Source organism: Urocitellus parryii, chromosome 11 (genome assembly GCF_045843805.1).
Source record: "Urocitellus parryii isolate mUroPar1 chromosome 11, mUroPar1.hap1, whole genome shotgun sequence".
Taxonomy (NCBI): Eukaryota; Metazoa; Chordata; class Mammalia; order Rodentia; family Sciuridae; genus Urocitellus; species Urocitellus parryii.
The window spans coordinates 3,490,443-3,510,428 of record NC_135541.1 but is presented as its reverse complement, the minus strand read 5'-3'; the positions used below and the strand labels follow the sequence as shown (position 1 = coordinate 3,510,428).

The 19,986-nt window shown below is 58.1% G+C and overlaps 1 protein-coding gene across 5 annotated transcripts in view; it reads right to left on the bottom strand.

Annotated features, from left to right (window-relative positions):
- The window catches only part of Kcnab2 (potassium voltage-gated channel subfamily A regulatory beta subunit 2), an 83,791-nt gene that overhangs the window by 40,983 nt on the left and 22,822 nt on the right, over positions 1–19,986 (bottom strand). For 2 of the 5 annotated variants that reach the window (XM_026386104.2, XM_026386106.2), the window contains exons 2-3: positions 6,821–6,949; positions 5,762–5,803 (exon numbers count right to left, since the gene is read on the bottom strand). In XM_026386104.2, the coding sequence (XP_026241889.1) occupies positions 5,762–5,803; positions 6,821–6,897 (119 nt within the window). In that variant the 5' untranslated portion in view covers positions 6,898–6,949. Of the gene's footprint in view, positions 1–5,761; positions 5,804–6,820; positions 6,950–17,477; positions 17,607–19,986 lie in introns of those variants that run through there. The other 3 variants (XM_026386105.2, XM_026386107.2, XM_026386108.2) reach the window with 3 other exon arrangements.

The following is a 19,986-nucleotide window of genomic DNA, read 5'->3' as shown; positions in this document are numbered from 1 at the left end:
ATCCCAGGAAGTGGGGCTTGGAAACCCACAGGCAGCAGCACGGGCCCCTCTTCCTGCCTGTGCCAGCTTCTCCTCCCTATGGCACATGCGGGGTGGCACCAGGCAGCTGCTTCTGAGGTGGCCTTGTGGCTCGCTGCCAGCCCTGTGTGGACAAATGGAGGCCACTCCTCACCTCCCTGAGTCCCCGTCAGGAGAGAAGGCCAGACGGGCAGGCTGCAGGGACCAACGCTTCCCGAAAGGCAGGGCCATCTCAGACGCACACTTTCCCAGCCAAGCCCAGCCAAACCCCGATCAATAGCCATTAGCTTTCAAGACATTAACCACAAAAAGCAGCCCGGGCCTGGCTGGGTCCTGGAAGCAGGCCCAGGCTTACTTGACAGCGTGGCTGGGCTACCAGGTCCAGGACCGGGGCCGCCTGGGCTGTCACTCACTCTGCCACCCAGGCAGGCGCCTCGATATCTCCAGTGTCTGACATGGGAGGAGCCAAGGCCTCTTCAGTCTGCCTCGGGCTGTGTGATGAGAGGCTGGACAGCTGGGCAGGAGCTGGGGCGCAGCAGGGCACACCTGATGGGGAGGGGCCCCCACCTCTGGTGACAACTGGCAGCAGGGGAGATGAGCTACGATTCAGCTGGCAGGTGGGTGGGTCTCTCTGAGAGGGGGCAGGTAACCAGAGGCTGCAACGAGTCTCAAGACCCGGGCAGACACCAGCCGTGGCTGGGAAGTGTCCAGAAGCTAACGAGGCCCCTGTCACAGGCATGCGTGTCCCTGGGCAGATGGTGCAGGGGATTGTGGAGTGGGTCGGAAGGGAGAGAGGGCAAGAGAGAATGAGCCTCAGCCACGGCCTTGGACAGCCACGCCGCCAGGTCCCGCGGGGACCCCTCTGTGGGGCCATGGACTCCTTGCTCGTGATTATCCCTGTGGCAAGTCTCCCCGTCCTGGGAGCAGGCCTGTGGGTGCAGGCCCTGCAACATGGGGAAGCCTGGAGCTTCCTGCCACAAATGTGGTGCAGGGACTTGTGGGCAGAGAAGTGGGTGGGCGTGGGGGCCCTTGGTGTGAGGTGGGAGGCGGTGAGAGCAGAGGCCTGTGCCCATGAGGTGGTCCATGCAGGGAGAGGCCCTTGAGGAGCTCTGGGGAGCAGCTGGGAGGGTCTTCCTGGGGAAGGAAGGACACTGTGTGCAGATGGCACAGCAGGGCTGGTGGTCACCCCGCTGCCTGGGACTGCATGTGGAGGGCAGAGTTCATCTCCTGGACCCTCATGTGGGGGCTTTTCTCTGGGCTTTTTCTGGGGGTGATTCTAGCAGAGTAGGGTGCCTGTATATAGGGCCCAGGTGAGACGTTGCCAGGGAGGACAGAGGGGCTTCAGCCTCAGGCCCCCCACCTCCTGAGATCAAATGTTCCTTGACCCTGGACCTCCGATCCACAACACCCCAGCTGCTTTCCAGGGTCAGGTTCTCCAAGCTCTGAGGCTACCCCTCACCCTGCTGTCCGGAAAAATTAGCCCCCTCCTCAATAGCCACTGCTGATCACAAGTTCTTTCCTGCCTTCTGCAAATCTATTCTTGTCAGCTGGGGGGCTCCAGGGAATTCACGCGAATCAACACCGTGACATGGAAAAATGAAACGGCGCTGTTAACCTCGTTAAGCCACCAGAGCCGCTGCCTCCCGCCAAGCCTCCTTCCACCTGGAGTCTGAACTGGGGTCTGCTCACGGACAGCCACCGCAGCAAGACGTGAGGCGGAGGAGGAGGCCTGGGTGTCCCTGTGCAATGATGACATCTGTCTGGAAACCAGAGGCACCGCCACAGGTCTGGAGAGTGGGGACGGAGGGAAGCGGCAGCATTCGCGGCTCGGCTCGGCAGCGCACGCGGGGCACCACATCAGCACAGAAGCAAAATCATTTTCGCTCAAGAACCATCAGCAAACAGAGGCCCCGACAAGCAGCCCCAGGTCCCTCAGGCACGGGCTCCCTAAGCAGACTCTTCAGACGGCCCCAAACCTCCGGCAGCGTTCACAGCCAAGTGCAAAAGTGCTGACTGGTCCGCGGCGAGCCCAGCGAGGCAGGAGCTCCCACCGCGCCTCCGGTGGACGGGAAGGCCAGGCGGCGCTGGGCAGGGCGGGCAAAGCAGGCTCAAGCGCGGGAACACCCGGGCGGCGGGCGCTGCAGGAGGGAGCCTGGCCACCCTCCTCCATCCAGCGCTGGTCATCTGCCCGGGGCCATCCCTTCCTTGAGATTCTCTGCTGAGAAAATGTCGAGGGTCTAATTGCAGATCAGCCCAAAGCTTCCTGAAATACCACCCCTGTTATCCCAGTTCCTGCCCCGGGCGGCATCCCCGCAAGCAGGTGGCCACAGGTTCGTTCCTGGGGCTGAAGGGCCGACTCACCTGCCTCCGTGGGCGGCTGCTTGTTAAAAGGGCCACAGGCTAGTTTTTAGGGATCTAAGGATCTGGCGCAGGGTTTTCATTAGGGAGTGTCACTGCGAACGTCAGAAGCAAGCGGTGAATGAGGCAGTCCCCCGGGGCGGCTGGAGGCAGCGAGTGCATTAGTTCTATTAGGGCATTTTCGTCTCCGTGGAAGCAGCTGAATTATTCACGATCGCTGCTTCCCCCGAAAGCTCGGGAAGTGAGTTTCCGCGATGCAGCCTGGCATGGCCGGCTCCTGGTAGACGGGGTCGGGTGCAGCCCAACGTGGGGGTCCGACCCTCGGACCCTTCCCTTGGCCCCTCGCTGCCCCACCACTGGTGTGCCAGAGGCAAGGGCTCTCGGAGCCGCTGGGGGTGGGGGGTCAGGCTGTCTACTTGTTATTTCAGCACGATGCAGCTCACTACCGAACTCGAAAGTGTGCTTGCAGCAGGGGAGCTAGGTCCCCATGGCATGTGACCACCACCCACAGCAAAGGGCTGGGTGGCCAGGCCTCCCCTCAGCACCTGAGGAAGCCCCTGGCAGGCTGAGCCACACGTGATGTGTCCTACGCTGCCAGCGCTCTCAGCGGCCAGGCCCTGGAGGTCGGGCATTTGGACACCCCACTGCCATGGCCTCCAGGCAGGCAGGGCAGCCCTTCTTGACAGCACGCATCCTGGCCCCCGGCCCGGGGTGTGACCCCTGGGGCACTACCAGTCACCCTCCTGGGGACGCTGCAGCTCTGTGGCCCTCTGGACAGTGCTGGAGTTCTGGGGTAGAGTTCTGGGGCAGACTGGGTCATTGTCCCCACTCCTTTGCCCCTCAGTATCCGTGTCCTTTGCCATGTGACTCCTAGTTCCTCCCACAGGTGGAGGAAGATATTTTCCTGCCCTTTGACTCTGGGAGGGGTGACGGTCACGAGTCTCGCTAGGAGCAGAACTGCCCGTGCTCTGTTCCCCGTCTCTGAGAGACAGGGCACACTCTGTTTCTCCTCTGGCACCCCCGCCATGGGGATACTGGGCCAGGCCAGGCCTGGTTAAGAAGGACAAGAGGAGAGGACGCTGGGTCCACCTGCACCTTGGAGACAAACCCAGTCCAGCCGAGAGCAGCTGACTGCAGTCAACCCACAGATGGACCAGCAACAGAGTCGGGCACGGTAACACACTCTGTGATCCCAACTCAGGAGGCCCAGGCAGGAGGATTGCTTGTTTGAGATCACCCTGGACCAGTTAGTGAGATCCTGTCTCAAAACTAAAACAAACAGACCATCAAAAAATAGCAAGGGCTGGGGCATGTAATCCAGTAGTAGAGCATCCTGGGTTTCATCCCAATACTGAAAATAAATTAAAAACTAAAAAGTCTAATTGGACAGATATACAAGCAAGAAAGAAATGAAAACTCCCGCCAGGTACTGTTTTGGGGACGTTTGTTATGGAACAGTCTGTGAGCGCTGACTGATACAGGGTCTTACTCCCTTACCAGTCTGGGCGCTGCTCAAGGGTGGGCACCTGCCTTGAACACCTTTGCTCATCAGAGGGCCAGTCTTAAGTTACTCCAGTGGCTCCCCGAAAGTCACGCTTAGTGCCGTGTAAGGGGTGCCCTACTTGGAGTGGCATCTAGCCTGTTAAATAAAGACCCCTCCCCTTTGAGGTCACCTGAGGGTGCACGTGAACAACAGCCTCAGAGACCCAAAGGACAGGGTGGCCAGGACCTGTGGGCATGGAACGTGGACGAGAGGCTGTGAGGAGGTCTTCAGAGCTCTCCCTCAGGGAGGGAAGGCCTCCAGAGGACCAGGGTGCTCCCGGGGCTGGATGACGGGACCCGTCCTGTGACCCTTGTTCTGAGGACCAGTTAGTGGCGCACAGGAGTCCATCATGCGGACAGTCTCTGTGCCCTGAGGCCCCATCATGGAGCGCTCTCTGGGCTGGCCAGTGTGCAGCTGGGATTTTTCCGCCTGTTGCTGTGTCTCCTGCCGCTTCTGGGCTGAGAGCGCTCCCTGGGGGTGCGGGTCAGGTGTGAAGCTCCCTGGGGGTGCGGGTCAGGTGTGAAGCTCCCTGGGGGTGCGGGTCAGGTGTGAAGCTCCCTGGGGGTGCGGGTCAGGTGTGAAGCTCCCTGGGGGTGCGGGTCAGGTGTGAATGTGGCTTCCTTGGTCCAGTCTTTCCGGGGCCAACCCCATACATCCATTAAGGTATTACGCAATACAGATGTACGTGACGATATAAGCATTTATCAAAAAAAAAAAAAAAAAAGCATTTATCAAAAAAAAAAAAAAAGCCCAAATTCAGGCAAAAATCTTATTTAACCAAAATTTCAGTAGATTCAAAGAGTCAGCCATCTCTTTGGAGCTCCCTGTAAGGAAGGAGACCTCACAGGAGCCCTGTGTGCCCAGGTCCACGGTCATGCTCAGAGGCACTGAGACCACTGGGGTAGGGAGGAAAGTCGCATGGAAACCCAGCACAGACCCTGTGGCACCCACAGCCCCAGATCCTGTACACCATCAAGACACACTCCTCAGCTCCACGTCTGGTGGGTGTGTGCACAACACTTGGAGCTGGTTTTGGACAGAGAGGCTTCCCAGGTCTGCAACACAGGGAAGCGGCAACACAGGGAACTGTCACCAAGACCCCACCCCTCCACGGTGCCGAGGCTGGCAGACCCCGCTGACCCCCGGCTTCAGCACAACCCCGAGATCTTGCTTCCTAAACTTGGAAACCCTCCAGGAAGTAGTATGAATTTTTTGGTGTGTGCCCTGCTTACTGGTGAGGGAGGCAGACCAGAGGGAGGGACAGACAGGACCCTGCTGGGCCCATGCCTGGACCTCTTGATGCCACACATCCCTCTGAGCACAGTTTCTTGCCAGGCAAACATCGGGTTTCTAATTTGCCAGTGGGGAAGCACAGCAGGAGAATGACACTGTCCATCCCGACACGATCCAAGCCACATGGGTGCCGCACACCCCAAGAAGGCCTCCAGCTCAATGGACCCAAGAGCTCTGTAGGGGTCAGCCCAGATCCTCAGGCAGAAGGGAGAACGGCGCTCTCCAGGGAGCCTGTGGCCTGGTGACAGAAGCGCAAGACCACGATTGTGGCAAGGCGGCCATCTGCTGCTGGTGAGTGCAGGGCTAACAGGAGGTCTGCTGAGAGTGACGAGCCCAGAAGACCATTTGCTCAAACCAACAGCCAACCTCTAGGAGACTCACACGCACGACTAAGGCTACCGCACACTTTGTGTCAGGCATTACATATGCTCTGTGGGTGGGCACTGAGAGAGGCAGGGCCCTGGTGTCACCTGTGTGTGGGCACAGTCCTCCCGCCCACTCCCCGGCCTTCAGCTCGCTGTATTCAAGAGAAAACGAAGAACTCATTACCTGTAAAACTGGAGCTGTCTTTTGGGGCTCCCATACCTAGTACTTCGGACGGCAATGGAGAAAAGAGAAAAAAAAAGAGAGAGGAGAGAAGATAGTGCAGAGTTGGCATCAACCACAGTCAAGTGCCAGCACAGAACGCATCACCAACACCCCGCAGGCCTGGCCCGCCCCCTCCGCCTGCTCCGGAGGCGCCTGGGTACCAAATGCTCTGCAGCAGCGCCACCCAGTGGCCACAGAGGCAGGGCCTGAGCCCATCTGTCTGGACATGCAAGGGGTCCCGCACCGGCCCTTATTTCCCATGGTAAGTCTCTGGGAGAGGGTCTGTCTGGATTTCAGTGTGCTTTAAAAGAATATTAAAAACTCTGCAGTCAAGAGGTCAGCCTGCTGCCTGGGGCTCCTGAGTCCTTTCAGGACAGGCATCACTTGCCCTGGGCTCCCGTGGACCCGGCACGGCCTCAGGCCCTAACAGCTGTCTAGGGAGGTCTGACTGCCCAGTGCCCACAGGGCCACTGCCACTGGGGCTCCCTGCCCCCACCCAGGTCGGCAGCTCTCGCCCAGCGCCCCCTGCTGTTCAGGGCTGCCTGTCGCGCAGATCACACCCAGGGCAGGGTTTGGAAGTGGCCTTTATGGAGGAGGCCAAGCTGCCCTGGGAGCATCCGGCTGCCCAGTCTCTCCAGGGTAGGTAAACAGGCGACCGTGGCTCCCCAAAGGCTTGTGAGGGTGTGAGCGCAGGGGGACGTGTGGGACCACGGAGGACGCACGAGCCGTGACTTGTGAGAAATGGGAGCCCGCAAGGGCCTTGGCTCACCGCCAGGCCTCTGTTATCCTCCAGGGGAGCACTTTGGAAGTTGGGGACCAGGAAGGAATGTGTCCCGGCTCGGCGCCACCTGCAAAACCTTTGCTTTTTCTTTCCCATTTTGGTCTTCAAGAGCCTGCCTTCTTTCCTGGGAGAATGAGCAGCGTGTGCCTCTCAGCCCTGTGGGCCCTGCTCAGTCCCCCCCCCCCCCCGGGAAGGTCTTGGCCTCGGGGACCCCTGCAGGGGGGTGGGGTGGGAGTCACCTGTAGACCATCCCGGGGGAGCCCGTCTGCCGCAGGGAGTGCCGAGCCGGGGAGACCGTGGTCGATTCTGGATACATGGAGCTGGCCTCAGTGGTCCAGACCTGCTTGCTTCTTCAGGGAGGGGAAGTTCTAGAAGAAAAGCAGAGTGGGGAGGGGTGGTCACATTTGGCCAGGAGCTCCTATGATCCCAGAGGCCAGAGGCTGTCTGGGCTGATGACAAGGGGCCAGGACTCTGGGACTCCACTCCACCATTGCCCCCTGACCTGTCACAGGGGCCCGGCTTCTCTGAGATGACAAGTTCTGCCACCCTGCAGAAACTGGAGAGTCTGTGCGTCCCAGCCAGGCTCCTCTCCCAGGAAGGGCACTGCTGCCACCCGGAGTCACCCCTGGGGTTCCCTTGGTCCTGCCTCCTGTCCATGACAGCCTCCGGTGCTGCCCCGAGCTTGTAAGAAGACTGTCAGAGGCCCCCAGCGAGCTGGGCCCGGGACTCCCTCTCTGTGCAGCCCCCTAGCCCCCGAGGGTGGCTGGGCCTGGTGACTTGCTTCTCACCAGCACACGGGGGCTACAGCCATATGGGGCTGACACTTCTGTGACTGTGACTTCTACCTTGCTAGCTGACTCTCCCTCGATGGCTCTGATGAGCAAGCAGCCATGTGGGAGAGGCCCATGTGGCAGGAACTGAGGGTGACCTCTGGCCTGCAGCTAGAGGAGCCGAGGCCTAGCCCCACAGCCCACAGATCAGGGAATCCTTCCTCAGCTGAGCCTTCCCAGGACTGTCCAGCGTGAGGTCATGTGTTACAGCGCCGGAAGGCAGGCAATGATGGGGCCTTCCCCAAGGCCACGCCCATGCCCCCCGGGGCCTTTGCACTGGCAGCTGGCTGTCCTGCCCTAGGTCCCCTTCCAGCTCCCTGGTGCTCTGGCCCTCTCTGGACAGCGGAAGTCCCTCTCACTGCTGCGTCCCTGTGTCTACCATAGACCCTGCCTTCTGAAAGGGTGAAGGTCCCTAACCCAAATTCATGTGGTCCCTTTCCCATGGGCAAAGGGACCAACACACAGCCCTGTCCACTCCAATAGACCCCTGAAATTGGCAGTGTCAGGCAGCCCATGGGGGGGACTTTGTCCATCCCTGTCCATCTTCCTTTTTTTTTTTAAAGAGAAAGAGAGAGAGAATTTTTTAATGTTTATTTTTCAGTTTTTCGGTGGACACAACATCTTTATTTTATTTTATGTGGTGCTGAGGATCGAACCCAGCGCCCCGCGAATGCCAGGCCAGCGCGTGACCGCTTGAGCTACATCCCCAGCTCCCATCTTCCTTTCTCAGAGCAGAGACCTCCTGTCCCCAGGAGGTGTCCTCCTTGGAATATTCTCCACCCACTGGTCAACACGGCTCGGGTTTAGGTCCCACTCGTAATCGAGGTCTGCTCTGAGTGAGGGGCATATGCTCCTGCTCGAAACACGGCGACACAAGGAAGACGCACACAGGAAGAGAGATGGGGTTGGTGATGGTTCCCCGAGATTGTTTTTAAGGGACCTCATTTGGAATTCAATGATGAAATGAAATAAAAATGCACTTAAATCTTTAAAATCAGAGCCCACGAAGGTGCCACACAGGATCCTGGGTAAACCTCTCCCCGGGCGGCCCCTCTATGTGCACTTTGACACCGCCTGGCCAGTGGACACCAGAGGCCTCCCCGTCACCTCTCTCTTTTAGTCTGAGGGCCCTTCAGGGCCACCAGCACTCAGAGGCACCAGCCATCTGCCCATCTGCCCAGGTCTATGCAGGAAGCTGCTCACTGGCTCGTGAGCAGGGTGTGACACAGTGCCCAGGCCTGCCGAGGTGCTGCTCCTTGGGCCCAAGAACTGGCTAGAACTTCGTCCTTGGACAGTGGCTGCTCCCCTGGCCTTGGGGCAGTTGAGTTCCTGTGGACGGGGGCCACAGGCCTCAAGGGCAGTCTCTCTCTGAGCCCATTAGCGGCTCACACACCTCACTCCCTTAGATGACTCAAAAGCGTGAAATCACATTATCTCACTGCGGTCATTTAAAAGCTGTCGCTAAACTCCCGATGGTGCTGAGCTTTAAGTCAGAGTCCCTTAATGCACAAAATGCTGCCCAGCCCCGCTGAGTGCAGGGGCTGGGGGCTGCCAGGCGAGCCACGGCATCCCAGGCCCTGAAGCACACCCAGTGGGTGAGGGTCATGGCCAGGAAACCATGGCCACAGAGCAGAGGGTGCTGCAAAGGGCCAGCCACAGCAGTTGTCCCCAGGGGCCCCGTGGAAGACAGCCAAAGGGGAGAGCACAGGGGGCAGGACGGAGGCCTGGATACCAGAGCCCTTATCAAGGTGCATGGCCTGCCCCACACTCCATTCTCCCTGGCTGCCCAGTGTGGCACTCAAGGTTGGCTAACTTCCAGAATTCTAGAATCACAAACCCAGCTGCATTTGAACTGGTGCTGATTCCACGGATGTGGGTGGGACCAGGAGTTTGGAATTTCCACTGAGTTCCCAGGCAGCAGAGATGCTGCGACCCAGAGACCATGCTTGAGAGCCACTGGCCTGGAGACGAGGTCCTACACCCGGTGCCTGGGGGTCAAGTCCAGCCTGCTGCCTACTTTGGCAGATAGTTTTATTGGCACGTCTCTGTGCCCATTTGTTGAGGGACTGTGCTGTTCTGAGCAGGGCTGAGCAGCTGCAGCAGGGACTGTCACAGCAGAGTCCACAACACTCACCCTCCAGCCTTTAGAGATGCCACCGTGTGGGGACCCTGCGCTGGGCTGCTGTCTCCCCCACCCAAGGGGACCACCATTGATCCACGCAGCCAGCCCACTGGAGGGCGTCCTGAGCAGGGTCTTCCTTCTCACGGAGTGCGGCCATCTGCACGTGATGAATTCCTCCCATCTGAAAAGCAGTCTCTCGGACCACTGTCTTCTCCACCTATTCACAGGGGATTTCCTCCAAAGCACATCTTCACTGGTCTGCAATTCCTCTCCTCCCTCTGGCTCTGGCAGACCAAGCAGTCCTCGGCTCTCCCTCCTCTGCGGCTTCTCTGTGCTCTTCGTCCACTCCTTCTGTCCACGAGCTGCTTCCTGTTCACCTCTCTGACCTCTGACTTTGGTGGCTGCCCAGGGTCTGGCGGTGAATCTGTTTCCTTTTCTGAATTCTGTTTCTGCACTGCAGACCCCACGTCTGTCTCCAGCCCGTCAACCCCTGCACCCAGGGTTGTTTATTCGGCTCCCTGAGCTCCCTCCGTGAGGATGAGGAAAGAGATCCTTAGATTCAGCTCTTGATGGACCCTACCTGCCGCCCTGCTCTTCCCATGACCACAGAACAACTGGGTCAGAGCACCCTCCTCCTGGGAGTCCGTTCCTGGAGTCTCCCAGACTCCCTCTCCCCTTACACACCTGCCTCCTCCACCCCTGGACCAAGCCCCAAGCTTCTCCCCGCAGGTCCCTCCTCCCCAGCTCAGGCCTCACAGCTTCCTGCCTGGTCTCCTCTGTGCCACAGGGGCAAGACTGACCCTTTCGGATCAGGGCGTCACTTTGTGCACAACTTCCGATGGCTTTCATTCTATCCAAAGTAAACCCCAAATCTCAGCCCTGGCCTCTGGGGCAGCCCCTCCCCAGAGCCCTCCAGCTCCACCCCTTGGAGCTGTGGCCTCGCTCCTTCTGCTCAGCCACACTCCCTGGGGATCCTCCAGCCCAGTGTCCCTCCTCAGGCATCCCCCACTCCTCTTCCTCCCACCTGACTTGGCCTCTGACCCCTGAGGCCTACCATGGCCCTGCCTTTGCCTCTGTAAACCAGGGTCACCTTTCCAAGGAGGCCCCCATGGACTCGGTGTCTTACATGGCCAGCCCTGTCTTCTTGGGTTATTTTTCTCCCTCAAGATTATCACCTGCTCTATTCCTTAGGGCTCACTCACTTGTCCCGTGGACGATCTCTCTCCCCACCCAGGTGCTGGAAGGGGCAAGGCAGGGGTTTTGTCTGAGGTGTTTCCATGGTAGACACTCAGAGGAGTTTGCTGGATGAATGAGTGAATGACCACGGCTCAGCCTGCTGAAGGCCCATGGACAGCGTGCAGAAGAGGATCTCGGGCTGGGCGGTCTGTGTTCCTGCAGGCGGCACCCTTGCTCCAGTGTGGGGATGCTCCACATGCCTGGGGATCAGCCAGCTTCCTCGGGAGAGTTCAATGCCAGCTCTGTCCAGTGGCACTGCTCAGTGCGGCCGCAGGTGGAGGGATAATCGCTGCCACTTAGCAAGTTCTCCTGGAAGACACCTGTCCCACCCCAACCCCTGGCCTGGACTCCCAGAAGTGCTGACCCTGAGGTCAGGCTCCCTCTGAGCCAGCAGCCAGCCCCCGGTCCACAGCCACGGGGTGGGGGGGGTTGGACTCATTCTGAAAACGACTTCATGAGGAACTGCCTGTCTTGTCCATTCGGGGTTGGGGCACAGCACAGCCCACCCCCTCTGCCACTTCACAGGGGAAGGGAGGGGCTGATGAGATTCCCACAGCTTCTGCTTTGCATTCAGGATGCAGGATGCATGGATGGAGCCAATCTGCCCAGAGCCCACCTCCTGGCTCTGCAGCTGCCACCCTCCAATCAGGAACGACTGCACCCACCAAGTATCCAATCCCCATGAAGCTGACATCCTAGTGGGGAGGCTGAGAACACCAGCTTGGCACAGTGGCTCCTGCACCAGAGGGAGGCATGCAGAGCTAAGCTGGGTGTCCCTGGGTCCCTCACCCTTAGGGATCAGGAGGACAGGCTTTAGAAACTGTCTCCCAACCCACCAGCCCAGGAGTGAATGGAGGGGAGCTGGGTTTGGGATCTAGGTTGGAGGTAAAAGTCTGGGCTTCGCCCATCCCCTGCGGTTCTACTTGGTCTCGGTGTGACCTTGAGCAGCTCTCCCTGGTTTATATTTGGAGGAACCAAAGCTTGGAGCTTTGCAAAGGTCTGCTCAAACTTTTTGCACAGAATCAAAGAGAAGCAGCATGAGAAAATGCTTTGAGCCCAGGAGGAAAGATGTTAAACCAATGCCTGCTCTTGCCCTGTGCACGGTCCACTGGCAGGGACAGCAGGGACAGCAGGTGAGGGAGGATGGCCAGGGGGCTCCAGCTAAGGCATTTCTTCCTTCTCTCCATCTTATTTTTTAAATTTATTTTGGTTGTAGGTAGACACAAGATCTTTATTTCATTTTTATGTGATGCTGAGGATTGAACCCAATGCCTCACGTGTTCTGGGCCAGTGCTCTACCACTCAGCCACAAGCCAAGCCCCTCTCCATCTTATTTTGGGAACTTTCAAACTTCAGAAAAGTTGAAAACAACCAGAATAGCAATAAACACCCTCACACTCTTCACCCTAAGCACCAAAGGTTTACATTTTTGCTACCTGCATGCACTCTCTCTCCTCCCTCTGCTTTCCCCACCCTCCATGTCCGCCTGTGCACACCCAGCCACCCACCCACATACCCACACACCCACACACTCACACCCACCCACACACACTTTCTCAACCATTTGAAAATAAGCAGCCATATCCAGAACTTCATCTGTGACCTCAGCACACATCTTCTGAGAACTTTGTCTTCCACAACCACATCATCATCATCATCATCATACTTAAGATAACTAATTCACTATCACCCAATAGATGAGTTCTATTCCAATTTCCCAATCATTCCATCTTGTTTTAGACTTAAAAAAAAAATGCAGGATCCATCAGGAATCCCACCTGGCCCTGCTGCTTCTCCAGCCCCTCCTGACCCACATGAAGCACCCTTCCCACATTACCACCTCTTCATTCATATTTCCCGTGACACTGAGACTTTTTGAAAGGTTCTGCCCCTCAGTTCTGATCTGTCGCATTGCTGCATGAGGATTGGGTTTAGCAACCCTTTTTAGCAAGGTGGTGTCTCATGCATCCAAGCAGGAGGCGTGCACACGAGTTGGCTCTCGTGGGCGAGGCCAGGTCTGATCACTGTCAGGGGGCATTCACCAGGACACAGCTCGTGCCCTTCTTTGTCATTACCCGGGAATCAAGGAGGGTTCTCTTAGGTGTGCGAATGTCTGGGTCCTATTTTCTCAACTGCTGCTTTTCTTGAAAGGCCAAATGTGTTGCTGGTTTGGGCCCCGAGTGCAGAGTTGGTGGGAGGAGAGGAAGTCTAGTTCAAATGGAAAGAAAACACCAAGATGGATTCCTGGAGGCCTCTGACTGTTGTCAAAGCCCAGCTCCAGGAAGACCCCACTGTTTAGACTCCAGGGCCTGACTGAGGGCCCCGATCCCTCCTAGCTGTGTTGCTCTGGTCCCTGGGCCCCTGGGGCCAGCCTGCGATTGGCTGCGAGATTGGGATTAGCAGTGTTCTGGGAATGGACCTGCCACATGACCTTGGGTAAGGACAAGAACCTGACATACTCAAGGAGGGAGGGCAGCAGACTGCACAGGACAGCGCGAAAGACCCAGGGTCACAGAAGACCCAGAAGGAGCCTGACCGGGAAGTGTGGGCTCTCTCACTCTCTCTGAGCCTCCGTTTCCTCACCCACAGAACAGGGGCCTAGCCTACAGGACCCCAGTTTCTCTAGTGGACTAATGACGGCATCACTCTGGGGACAAATGCCCCAGTGTCACAGCAGGAGCTGTGAGAGGCTCGCTCTCTGACGCCTTCCGCTCAGCATTGGAGATGGGATCTGTGCCAGCCAGGAAACCACAGGGAGGTCAGGCTGGGCCCAGGAATCAAGGCAGAGATTCAAGATGAACCAGACCCTTCCGGGGTGGCCTGGATGGTGGCTAAGCTGCTCTGACGTCCCGGCTGTCCTGGCATCTGAGGTCCTCTGACACCCTGATGTCCTGGCTGATGAGGTCGAGTCATTGACCCAGTCCTTCTCCTGGGACCCGTGCTCTTGGCTGTGTGACACACATACAGTTGGTAGAGCACACTCCAGGCCCTGCCTGCTGTGGCCCTGTGACTCACTTGGCCAAGAACAGAGAGGACAGCTCAGCGGTTCGCCCTGGTTGGAGACGAGTTCTTGACTCCCTGACATCATCGTGGGACACACATGCTGCAGAACACCTGCCATTTGGCCTGACTGGGTCCCCTGTGACCCAGAGCCAGCCCCCTCTCACCCCCAGAGGTGTGGTGGACAAAGGCTCTCTGAGAAGGGGTCACGTGGAGCAAGTCCCAGAGCTTCCCCTGGCACTCCAGGGAGCCGGTGCTGCTGGCTCAGCCTGCTGACAGGGAGCTGGCTCTGGGTCCTACAGAAGGCCACATGTCTGCCTCGCTGTGGTAAACTCAGAGAAGGAGAGAATGAGGCTGGCCCCCTCCTGGAGCACGGGCTCTTGGCCCAGGGTCAGTCCTCTGAGCACTGGAGACAGACTCTTTTCAAAACCCTGCCTGAGGCATCACACACTTCTGTCCTCTTCTACGGCTGGTGACAGGGTCCCATTCTCTTTGGGTGACCCAGGAGGACCACTCCAGGTGCTGGGGAGGGAGGCAGGGCTGCCAGGGGGTCAGACCTGGGCTTGAGTCCTGACTCTGCCAGCCGCTGTGTGGGGACTGGCAGATGTCTCAACCTCCCAGTGCAGATTCTTCATGCAGGAAAAGGGCTCCGTGTGCTGACGGGTGGGGAGAGCGCGCAGCAGGGGCCACAGGAGCTGGACGGGGGCTCTGGCCCAGGCCTGGGCGTGCCTCCTTCCTGGACCGTGTGCCTCTCAGAAGGCACAGGTGCCTCACAGCGCTGTCTCTCTTTGGGTCCTTATATTTGCTCTGACATCTGCTCTCCCTGCTCTTGGCTTCCTGTCAGAAAACTTGCTCTCCCTTCCGCTTTCCCAGAAAAAGGCTAATCTTTTGTAAACGTGACCGGCCACACACAGGAATGACCACCCTGCTCTGGTGTCACGGTGGCCTCTCTGGGTTTTGGGCTCTCTGTGGCTGCATCCCAATTCTGAATTGTCCTGGAAGCTCAAAATCACCAAAGGCCAATCCCTAGGCCACGGAGGACTTCAGAGCAAGGACCTTGTATGCACTATCGATTGCCATGTGGCCAGGACCCATGGCTGAAAACAGGCCAGCCCTAGGACCAAGAGGGAGGGGTCCCTGGGAGGCGGGCACCAGGAGGCCATCTTGAAGGGTGGCCTCTGCAGCATCAGTGATGGACAGTTCCCCACGTTGACCCCTGTCACCTTTCCTGTGAGCACTGGGGCGTCTGCTCTGCTTGGCACGGAGCCTTGTCTCTGTTCGCTGATGTGTGTCCCAGAGAAGCCCCAGTGCAAGGTGACACTTAGTGATGAGGATCGAGGGACCAGGAGGAAGAGGCTCCTAACTTCTGGGCAGGCCTCCAGCTGGCTCTTGGAAAGCCTCAGGGCTCGGGGTGGGGACTCCCTCTTGCGCTGGTGGAGCTGAGGTCCTCAGTGAACACGGTGCCTCTCAATGCTGGGAAACCACCCTGCCAGGCCCCTGAAGTGTCTGCTGTGACAGTCGCATGGCCAAGGCTGGAGGAACCACCGTGCTGACAGCAGGCCTCATGGAGGGACAGGAAGAGGTGTAACCGCTGGAAACCACAAGTCACGGAATGGCGCTTGTGCGACACACCCTTCCTCCCTGGGGAGGTCAGGGGCCCCTCTGACGGAGCCCACTCCGCCTGTGAGCTGGGCTCTTGCTGGAGCTGGGTGCACTGGGTCAGTTCTGCTCACGGCAACGAGCAGAGGGTTGCTAGAAGGGCGCCTGGGGGAGCTGGAGGTCCGCTCAGCCCAGTCCCCGTCAGCACCTCCCAGAGCTTGCCCGGGTGCAGGCTGGAGGGTGGGGAAGCAGAAGAGTGGAGAGGTAATCAGGGCCCTAGGTCATGTCCAGGCCCCTGTTCTTGTCCTGGAAAAACCTCAAAACTCCTGAGGCCTGAGCCTGGGTCCTGCTAATCTGACACTAAACAGCATGGATGTCACATGATGCAGGCAACGGAAGAAGCATCTGGACCCAACCACAGAGCTCAGCATCAAGACCACTGGAGGGAGCATTTGATAACACATCTCATCGGTGCCTCATAAAAAACGTTTAGAAAGACCTTCAACTAAAATCCTCAACCTAACCTTGTCAAAGCAACATCCAGATGCCGGTTTCCTGTTAACAACCTACACAGCCACCCCGCACAGAACCCCAGGTCTAGCCCCACGTCCAGCCTGTTGCAAGGACAGTTCACATTCACATCTAATTAATGCCACATTAATTGCCGCCAGCTTTCCCAGCACAATGTTCACATGCCTTTCCTACACAACAAGAGCCCCCCAGACCCGCACCTGACTCGCACACCTGCCCGCTGGAGCGGGAGCCCTGCTGCTCTTGGCCTGGGCTTATTGGCTGGGTCAGGGGCCAAGGCCCCAGGCTTAGGAGCCCCCTCCTTCCTCCCTGAGAGGGAACGGGGGCTCAGACCCCAGCTGTCTCAGCATCCTGTCCTGGAGGAAGGGACTAACAGCTCGGCAGGTTCCGGCCCCCATGTTTGTCCTCCCAAGATTGTTCTCGGAACTCAGAGAAGGTCCAGGACATTGTCTGAGGAGCTGGGTCCCTGGGCATCCAGGTGCAGGGCTCCCGGCCCCTGGCCACCACAGGTGGCAATGTGGGGTCACCCGGCACCCGGCAGAGGGACCCCAGCACTGTGCCGCAGTCTGTGTACTGTGGCAACTTGGGTGAGCTGCGGGGTTCTTGCCCACAGCCCCCTCTGGGCTGGAGGTAGCAGGTGCTCCCCAGCTCTGGGACCCCCATGACCACATGCTCAGGCCACACGGCCCCCGCTTCTATCATTGCTCAATGCACACGTGGCACCGCGCCTCCCCACGTGGATGGCGGATGAGCAGCCTGCTCCCTGCTTCCCCCACCACACCCACACCCCACACCCATATCCTGCTGGGGGGAAGTGAGGGAGAGAGCAAGGCAGGGAGGGAGGAAGCCATGTCCACCAGGAGATCCCGGCCCTCTCCTCGCAGAGCGATGGCGGGGCTGACACACCGTGGCGCCGGGCGCTGCGGCTGTCTGTCCTTCAGGGTGGAGCTGCAGTGGAGGACGTCTGAGGGGCCCTCCACCCTCTGCCCCTGCCCCGCGCTCAGCCCCAGGGGCAGAGGGGAGACCCGGGATGGGAAATGTTTGCTGTCAAGAGAGGCCCTTGCTCTCTCCATTCAGAGACTGGAGGTCCCCGGCCAGGGCTTCCTGGGAGCGGACAGATGGGCAGGCCACTCCGGGAGCCACCGGGGACTGCTCAGCAGCTCTCTGCCATCTGCCTGCCACCCTCTCTCCCATGGAGGGACAGGGGCGGCCCTGCAGGGGTCTTGATCACCCTGTGTCTCTCCCTCTTGGCCCAGGGTTGAAAGCAGATCCATGGAGAACTGTCACAGGCAGACACCTCTGTGGCGCAGTGCCACTGTGCCTGGCACCTGAGCAGTGGCTTGGTGTGTGTGTGTGTGTATGTGTCTGCTGCGGTCCTAGTAGGTTGGGCAGGAAGCCACACAGGGCCACAAGAGGCCTGGGTCGGGCAGGGCGTCTGCAGGAGCAGCTTCCCTCTGGGCTGTGTCCATCCTATGGGGGATGGGCACAGGTCTCGGACACGCGGGGGGCACCCAAGCCTTGCCAGGGAGCAGACACAAACCCGTCCTGGGAGGCACAATCCCCAAAGCACCCTGGTACCTGCTCCTGAACCGGAATGCCAGTCGGGACCATGTTCTGTGTGTCTGTGGCGGAAGGTGAAGTCACTGCTCTGCTGCACGGCAAACCGCCTGGGACCACAGGCCCAACAGGAAGTTGGTGTGGCCCATGCCAGGGCCCCGTGGGGCTGCCTCTGCACAGCGGAGGCGCCTAGCAAACCAGGGCCCGTGAGGTGCCAGGGTGTGGCCTCGGGTTCCAGCCCCCTGATCCAGGCGGGAGGGCCCTGGGCACCACCGACCCTCCTAGTAGCAGGGGAGGAGGAGGAGGGGCAGGAGAGGGCACGCCCTGTCCCCACCCTCCTGCTCATGGTGACCCCTCCAGAAGAGAGGCAGACCTGCCCCGTCAGTCTGGGAGCCCCTGTCTCAGGGCAGGGAGGAAGGGACAGCAAGCAGCTACCAGCAGCCCTGGGAAGGGGCACTGCAGCCACCTTATGCTGCAGATGACCACACCGAGAGTCGGGGACCCAGCTGCAGGCTGGGATTTGAACCCAGGCCTGGCTGACTCCATGGCTCTGCTCTGACCTGTGAATGCCTACAACGTGGCTGCCTCCCGCACCATCCCCTACCCGGTCAGGGGATGGTGCAGACTGACTGTGGGGGGCTTTCCTCACCCCCTGAGCTGGGCACTGAGTAAGAAAGCAGAAGCCTGGGAGATGAGCAAGAGGAAGAGTGAAGGAGAAAGTGGGAACGGAAGAGAGACAGGGAGACACCAGAGGGAGGTGCAGGAGGCAGGGCCCGTGTTGAGCCCCGTTGGGGTGTGCCGCCAGCCCTCACCGTGAAATGCACTTTAGAAGAAATAAAGGTCCACAAATATCAGATAGCCCCCAAGGCCACCCGGCCACCAGTGGCCAGGCGGGCACCAGAGCCAAGGATGTTCTGCTTCAGACTGGGGCTCTGTCCTCATGCACATCTAGCATCACTGCCCCCTGAACCTCTGACCCTGGACAGGTGACCCCAGATCCGCAGGGAACGGGGCCACAGTTATACTCTGGTCCCAGCTCAGAACACGTCTGTGAACACAGACTTCATCCACGCCGTCATCACAGCCCACGCAGCGACTACGGAACCTCAGGGTGGGAGAAAGCCCAAGCCCGCCAAGCAGACCTCGGGCTCAGCAGCTGCTCTGCCGTTTCAGACACACAGATCAGCCCTGAACCTCAGCTGCAGCCCTTAAAACTAAATTGTGATTCTTCAGACACCTGCCAACTCTTTTTAATTAAAGTTACTTTAGGCCAGGGAGGGAAGTGACTGTCCAATACCGGGTGACAAAGTCAGAAATATCTAATTTAGGGGCTGGGGTGGTGGCTCAGTGGTAGAGCGCTTGCCTAGCATGTGCAGGGTCTTGGGTTCGATCCTCAGCACCACATAAAAATGAATGAGTGGAATGAAGATATTGTGTCCAACTACAACTAAAAAATAAGTATTAAAAAAAAAAGAAATACTTGGCTGGAGTTGTAGCCCATTGCCTTGCAAGTGTGAGGCACTGAGTTCAATCCTAGCACCACATTAAAAAAAAAAAAAAAAAAAACAAATAAAGGCATTGAGTCCATCTACAACTTTAAAAAAAAAAGAAATACTTAATTTAAAAGACACTGTTAACAGTAAGAAAGGTGCTGGGCATGTTGGTGCCTGCTGGTAATCCCAGCAGCTTAGGAGGCTGAGGCAGGAGGATTGTAAGTTCAAGGCCAGCGTCAGCAATTTAGCCAGGATCTGAACAACTCAGGGAAACCCTGTCTCCAAAAAAAAAAAAAAAAAAAATGACTGGGGATGTAGCTTAGTGGCAAAAAGCCCCTGGGTCAAATCCCTGGTACCAAAAATAAATGGATAGATAAATATATAAATGCATAAATAAAATAAATAAAAAGGGCTGGGGATGTGGCTCAGTGGTTAATTGCCCCTGGATTCAAGCCCTGATACTGAAAAACAAAGCAACAAACACACAAACAAAACAGTAAAAAAGGAGAAGATACTTAGACATCCTATGCCTGATAAGAGATTGATACCCAGACTACACAGAGAAGTCCTGGGGCTCGCAGGAGAAGACCAAGCAACTTGGTTGGAAAATGGGCGAAGGACTAGAACACATTTCCCCCAAAGCCAACGTGCTAATCAGTAAGCGCACGGGAAGATGCTCAACGTCACTGGTCACGAGGGAACTGCAGATCCAACCACGATGAGATACTGCCTCACGCCCACCAGGCGGCTACTGTCAAAAACCCCAGAAGATAGAAAGTGCTGGCGAGATGTGGAGAGTCGGAACCCCTGTGTGCTGTGGGTTGGAACCAAAGATGGCGCAGCTGCTGTGGCAACGGCGGGCGGTTCCTCGGGAATGTGAAAAGAGAACCAGCACCTGACCCAGAATTCCACTTCTGGGATCTCACCCTGAAGAACTGGGAGCAGTACCTTAAGGAGGTAGCCGGTTCCTGGCAGCGTCATTCAGAAGAGCCCAACAGGACAAGCTGAGTGTCCACCAGTGATGTACAGTCAGTGGA